This window comes from Mustela nivalis (assembly GCF_964662115.1).
Source record: "Mustela nivalis genome assembly, chromosome: 9".
NCBI lineage: Eukaryota > Metazoa > Chordata > Mammalia > Carnivora > Mustelidae > Mustela > Mustela nivalis.
Window position 1 is genome coordinate 69,070,264 of NC_139028.1, and position 7,290 is coordinate 69,077,553.

General features: G+C 38.2%; 1 protein-coding gene across 1 annotated transcript; it reads right to left on the minus strand.

Annotated features, from left to right (window-relative positions):
* Positions 1-1,662: 1,662 nt before the first annotated feature.
* Positions 1,663-7,048, minus strand: LOC309840670 (olfactory receptor 6B9-like). The gene is made up of 4 exons (XM_082682940.1): positions 6,911-7,048; positions 6,365-6,467; positions 5,100-5,250; positions 1,663-2,978 (listed from the first exon to the last, which is right to left on the minus strand). The coding sequence occupies exon 4, from the start codon at positions 2,909-2,911 to the stop codon at positions 1,967-1,969; it is 945 nt and encodes a 314-aa protein (XP_082539066.1). The 5' UTR covers positions 2,912-2,978; positions 5,100-5,250; positions 6,365-6,467; positions 6,911-7,048; the 3' UTR covers positions 1,663-1,966.
* Positions 7,049-7,290: the final 242 nt, after the last annotated feature.

Genomic DNA, 7,290 nt, shown 5'->3' on the forward strand with positions numbered 1-7,290 from the left:
ACTCTGTAGAACTTATTATGTGTTTATCAACCCATATAGTAAGAAAATTGACAAACTGGTAAGATCTAGATAGGTGAACATGAATCTATTTCCTCATGTGACCTCTTTCTTATTCATGTCCCTTAGTGTTAATCATCTTTCAGGTCCTAGAGTATGCTGCTATTTCTCTTGCCACTAGCCTTTCATATCTACAACACCAGACCTTCACTACTGCCCACCATTTCTCATCTAATTCCTTCAAGTGTTAGCCTGAATGCTACCTCTGCTGGAACATTTTCCCCAAACTTGCATCATCACAGTCCTAATGCTGAAGGTAATTGTGCCTTTATCCTCCCTACTCTGAGCTGTTTGAAGGAAGAATCTGTGTTTATTTTTGTTGCTGTGGTTGACCAGCATATCTTCATGGGCTATCACAGTCCAAAGAATAGGGGCACAAAAAATACTGAATGAATGAGTAAATGAATGAATGAATGAAGTTAAACAAGATAACTTAGAATACTGTAAGTACTGAATACATTATGGTAACTAATATTAAAATGAATATTTCATTTTGAGGATCAATAAAAAACAAGGTGGAGTTGGTGTAGGTGAGGAAAAGATTAGATCTAAGGTTCATGAATGCTAGAGTGATTCTAAAGTAATAAAAATAAAGAGAATGAGTAGGTCCTATTTAATTCAAACTGAGAATTCTTAAGTGGCAAGATAACATTATAAGAGCAATATACATATAGGAAAGATTAGTCCACAAATGTTGAAGAGCATTCAACATTCAGGAAACCAATTTTAGACTCCTACTTAAAAAGTATAGGATAGAGAGAGGCAAGGTAACTCTTTCTGATTTTTTTTTTCATATTTTAGTTTCTGTTTTTCTTCAATTTCAGTTTCAATTCTGTAGAATTATCCCTGGTACATTTCTTTCTCTAATCAGCAGATCCCTCAGTGGTATCTAACAATCTCATTTGTATTAGAAAGTTTTGTATTCATTTTTCACCTTATTTATGTGTAGGACATATTTTACATTGATATATTGAGACTTTCAGTTTAAACATATATTGATGTAATGGTATTTCATTTGTTTGCTGATAATAGTGATATTACAACATGGAAGGCCATAAGAATTCAAGAGCCCAAAAGACAATTTCTCAAGAGACATATAGGAACTGCAAAAGTTGCAGTAATACAAATAATTTCATCTCTCATGAAACTGTATCCCATCTGTAGAATGAAAAATGAGGTATTATGGTCCTATAAGGAGGCAACAATTACAAAAAATTGTGAAATGAAGAACAAAATTATTAATATCAGTGGTTGGTCATCATTAACCCAATGCCATTATAGACATCATTATCACCACCATCCCTATGACCACCACCACTACCATTTATCATAACATCTACACATACCTTACCGGATGGATTGCTTGTTTCTTCCTGGCATCAGTGTTTCTTAACTAATGTGACCCTAAGGCTACTATCACAGACTCTTACATGTAGGGATAGTCTAATACAATAGATTGTAGAACTAGACTCCATGAGTTCAAATAACGGCTTTGATATTTTTTTAACTATGCAATGTTGAACAACTTATTTAACCTCTCCATGTATGTTTCAGTTTCCTGATCTGTAAGATTAGGCAGGTAATCATAACTAACTCATAGAGATGTTATGAGAATAAAATAGTTTATTATATGTTAAGTGCCAATAACACCAACTTATATAGGTCAAATATTCTTTTGAGTCTACATCTCAAAGTAATTTTAAATATATACAGTATGTAATAAACTAATTCAAGATTAAAGAAATACATAATGTGTCCTTTTTCTAGTTTTAATTTTTTTTCTCTCTTCCCATGCTGGGATTTCTTTAAGAATGTAGATTTATAGAATAACACTAAAAAGCAGAACCATGAAGTGTCACAGAAATGACAGCCCTGCTGAGACACTGTCTCCTTCTCAAGGTAGCAGGGCTTAGCTGAGCAGGAGGCACTGTTCAACCCCCATGGTCTTTTTGATAGCATTTTTTACTTCCTGGTTCCTAAGGCAGTAGATAAACGGATTTAGCATGGGTGTGAGGACTGCATACACAGCTGAGATTAGTTTGTTGGAATTAAATGATGCAATAGCCCTGGGCCGAACATACATAAAAATCATGGCTGTATAATAAATTGTGACTACAGTAAGGTGTGATGCACAGGTAGAGAAGGCTTTCTTCCTTCCCTGGATGGAGGGTATCTGCAGAATGGTGGAGACAATGTAGACATAGGAAAGGACAGTGGTGATGAGTGGGAAGACAAGAATGACAATAGCCAAAGCAAAGTCCACTAGCTCGGCTATGGACATGTCTTTGCAAGCCAGCTTGAGGATTGGTGAGATGTCACAGAAAAAGTGGTTCATGACATTGGAACCACAAAAGGCAACATGTGAAATGAAATAAACCTTGATGACAGAGACCATGAAACCACTCACATAGGAGAAAGCCACCAGCTGTACACAATAAACTGTGGTCATGATGACTGGGTATTGGAGAGGGTGGCAGATGGCCACATAGCGGTCATAGGCCATGGCTGCTAGAAGCACACACTCTGTGCAGGCAAGTGAGATAAAGAAGTAGAGTTGGGTCATGCAACCTGTGAAGGAGATGTGCCGTCTCTGCAGAAGGAATCCATCCAGCATCTTGGGGACTGTTACAGAGACATACCAGACCTCCAAAAAGGACAAGCTACTCAGGAAATAGTACATGGGCTTATGGAGGGAGCCAGATATCCAAACAGTGAGCATGATGATAAGATTCTCTACTACCACCAGCAGGTAGACCACAAGGAAGAGAAAGAAGAGCAGGATTTGTAGCCATGGGGCAGTGGGGAAGCCCACCAGGATGAATTCACTGACCAGAGTGATATTTTTCTCCAGCATGACTAAAAGCACTGAGAGATACTGAAGTCTTTATAGTCTGGCACTACAGATAAGGAAGATGATTATGCTGTCAGACAAGAGACCAAAAGAAGTTAGTAAATCAGAGTTTCCTGCAAGTGACTCATAAAGTTACTTCTGTTAATACAAAATAATCTTTAAATGTGAAAGCACACATGTCCATCAAAGATTTTTGTTGTTCTTTTTCTGTTTGTTTTTTATGAAAGTCTTCCAGAGTCAAAATGCATTCCCAGAAACCAATATTGAACTGTATGTTAACTACCTGAAATTTAAATTTAAAAAATGCACTCCCACCCCTAATTACAGTCACCTGATGAAATATTTGAATGTCACTACCCAAGTCATTCCCCTGTGCTTTGTAGTAGACATAGTTCATCTCCCCCATGTTGGTTTCAGATCTCTGTTTAATTAGGGACTCACTACATGAAGATTTCTTTCCTCCTTAAAGGAAATGTGAGGGATAAGCTCATTTCAGGAAAAGCTTCAAAGGTTAATATTTGGGTGATCCATTATCTGTAGTCCTTTGATCAGGAAGTTTCTTTAGACGTTATTTGTGAAAATAAAAGAGAGTAATTCTTGGAAAGTTTCTTAGTGACTCTCCAGTTGCTTTCAGATAAAACTGTTTTTATCAAAATGTTTTCAATATCACACCTAGGAGGCACTTCATATATTGATCCAGCCATATATTTCTTCCTCCTCATCACTCATGACCTCTAAATGATTTCCATAAACCAGACATACTCAACTAGTTTTTGCTCCCCAAACACACTAATCACTCTTGGGATTTGCCTATACTCTTCCCTCTTCCTATTGTGCCCATTCTGCAATCTTTATTGGCTGATTCAAGTTTCAAGATTCCACTTAGGAGACATCTCACCAAAATTCAGTCAAGTGCCTCAGAATCATTTGATCCTAAAGCACAACCCTTCACATGTGGAGATTTCTCTCAATTACACTGCAACTTTCTAAAACTGAGGGAAATATTGGAAGGAGGGTATAAATTTCCAGTTATAAAATGAGTACGGTCTGGGGGTCTGATGTGCAGCAAGGTGACTGTAGTTAACACTACTGTATCATATACTTGAAAGTTACTGAGAGTATATCTTAAGTGTTCTTACCATACACAAAAAGTGATAATTATATGATGTGATGGAGATACCATTTAATCTTATTGTGGTAATAACTTCACAAAATATACATGTATCAAATCTTCACACTGCCCCCCTTAAGCTTCCCCTTATATCTCAATAAACCTGTGGGGGAAAGACTCAGCCTTCCTGATTGTGAACCCAATGGTTAGGACAGAAATTGGAAAATACATGAATATTAAGTGAATATGGATTAGTAAGTGAATTAATGGATCCCTTGGAGCTTTGGGATCCACAGGAAATAGAGGCAGAGGAATGTGAATTCAGGGTAGTTTGCTAGCAGAAGACATCTCTTTATCAGACGGCATATCTTTGGACATAGCCTCAGCTTGTATATCCAGGTTATTGTCTCAGCAATATAATATCCACAGGGTCTGAAAACAGTGAATATGATCCTGGTCTTGGGTTACTTGGTAGGTTGGGTCTGTAAATATCAGCCTGTATCTCAGGTCTCCTAGAGGAGCAAGAAGAAAGGAGGCAGATTTGCGATGATGTGGATGGAACTAGAGGGTATTATGCTTAGTGAAATAAGTCAATTGGAGAAAGACAACTATCATACGATCTCCCTGATATGAGGAAGTGAAGATGCAACGTGGAAGCTTTGGGGGGTAGGAAAAGAATAAATGAAACAATATGGGATTGGGAGGGATACAAACCATAAGAGACTCTTAATGTCACAAAACAGACTGAGGGTTGCCAGGGGGAGTGGGGATGGGAGAGGGTGGTGGGGTTACGGACATTGGGGAGGGTATGTGCTATGATGAGTGCTGTGAAGTGTGTAAACCAGGTGATTCACAGACCTGTACCCCTGGGGCTAATAATACATTATATGTTTATTAAAAATTTAAAAAGAAAGAAAGGAGTCAGGAGGGCAGGTAAATATAGCTTAAGGACAGGCAGATCTTACAATGCTGGAAGAGAGCATATTTGTGAGGTAGCTCAACTGTTTTAATTTGTGCTCCATGGGGTATCTTTTGAATACACATGAATGAATCTGTCTCTCTATTAAATATCACACTCACTCATAAAGATCCATAAAGACTGAGGTCAGGTCCTGCCTTTAGAACATTGCTCAATCCTGCCAAACAATTTGTGCATCATGCTCTTCACTTGACACACAGAGGTTGGGTGGCTGATCAAGGAATAATTGGACAAGAGATTTTCTTGCCATGGCTCGTGGTAAGGAACAGAAGAATGAGGCACTGAAATAGATATTACTGACACCACGGCCTCCTTTCCACACCAGCACCTATCAGCAGAGCTCAGTCCTGCTTGCTGAGTAGAAAGCGATTGTACCTTATCTCCAGGCCTCCAACCAACACCTTCACCCTGAAGTAGTTCATAAGTAAGCACTTTCTGGCCTAGTCTCTGGCCTCTAGTCTCAGTGGGAAGAATGTAGAGACTTTCTTTCAGGGCATGTATAACCTTCCACATTCTCACCATCAGCCACACAATTTCCCACACATTTACCTTTGTCTACTAGTTAAAAGCGTTGACTTTAGAGTCAGAACAAGGCTACTAGCTGCATCATCCTGAAGAGAATATTCAATGATTATGGACTTAAAGATCCATTGTTGTGAAGTAGAATAATTTTAATAATGCCTACCTTCCAGGTTTACTATGAAAGTAAACATGAATATGCACAGAAAACACTAAGCATAGGGGTTGGTCCATGGTTTTCCTCTATAGGTGTTAGCTTTTACTATATTATGTCACATTAGACTCACACATGCAACTCACTCACATGTGTTCATATAAACACACAGACATTCATTCTCTCTCTCTTTTACTCATCTATTTTCTGTTATATGCTGGGGGAGTGAGGGAAGCCAAATTTCCCAAACAGGACTATAACATCTTTGAAGAGCTCTGAGTTATAAATCATCCATGCCTCTTTCCTAGTATATTGCTTTCATATATTCAAGCATAACCTTCTTACTTAATATTTTCTTCTGCTTTTTGGCCATGGATGGACCTCTCAGCAGGTTCTATTTTGTATCATAGAGCAATGAAGAACTCTTTCTTACTATTTTCTTTGTTTTCAGAACTGAAAGCACTAAGTTCTGGGGTCTCCTCTATGGTATCAGAGCAAAGAAATTCTTTCATTGGACTATAGAACTTTTTACAATCTTGTTTATGCTTATTTCCAAGATTATTTCTTCTGGAATAAGAAAACATATCTTTTGGGTGTGGTTCAACACCCAAAAGATCCCATAATGCCCCATATTACCCCAACCTTGGGTAAAGAAGTAGTGAATCTCATTTTCTCATTCATTCTCCACAATACCCTTTCTCCTGTCCAGTCATGGTGCTTGCAGTCACGTCCCCCAAGTCCCTCTTCATCTTCTTTGGAGCTTTCTTGAATCAAGATATCAGACCATCTATGGACTCTGAAAAACAATCAGGGTTTTGAAGGGGTGGGGGGTGGGACGTCGGGGTACCAGGTGGTGGGTATTATAGAGGGCACGGATTACATGGAGCACTGTGTGTGGTGCAAAAATAATGAATAATGTTATGCTGAAAATAAATAAAAAATAAATTAAATAAATAAATAAATATATATATATATATATATATATATATATATATATATATTTATCGGATCATCCAATCTCACCTGGAACTTTCAACCACTCACCATGGTCCACCTGCCCTCTCTTCCAAGAGTGGAAAATTTTGCAGACATTTGCAACTAAACATGGAAATGCAGACTGGTTTGCATATTTTTATACTTCCCAGAGATCCACATCTGGTCTCTGTTTGACTGCATGATAGGTATTGCAACATTAAGGCAAGTCTGGAGCTGAGGCAGGAGAATATATTTAACACTCACCTACAGCTTGCCCATATCTGCTTCCCAGGAGGCTCTCTGACAGTCTTTCCTGGCCCCAGGGAAGCCCTGTATGTGCTGCTCAGACTATGTCCAGGGGATTTTACAGGGAAGCTGAAACTCCATCTATCTACTAGTTCCTGCTTATATCTGGACCAAGTTTATTTATATCTGTGGGTAGGATGTGGCCCCTTTCTCTCACAACTATATGCAAGGTATTGCAGCAATAACTTATTCAAAAGCCAAAATAAGAAATCTATCCAGGTTAATAAGATAACCAGTACATTCATTTGCTTAATCACAAAATCATAACCAACTTTTACTGAACTCTTATTATGTGTAGGGTGCTGTGCTATATGTTCTTTAGAATAAAAATATGTAAG

Excerpts from the sequence above, each read along its gene's own strand:
- LOC309840670 (XM_082682940.1), bottom strand. The coding sequence starts at position 2,911 with ATGCTGGAGAAAAATATCACTCTGGTCAGTGAATTCATCCTGGTGGGC.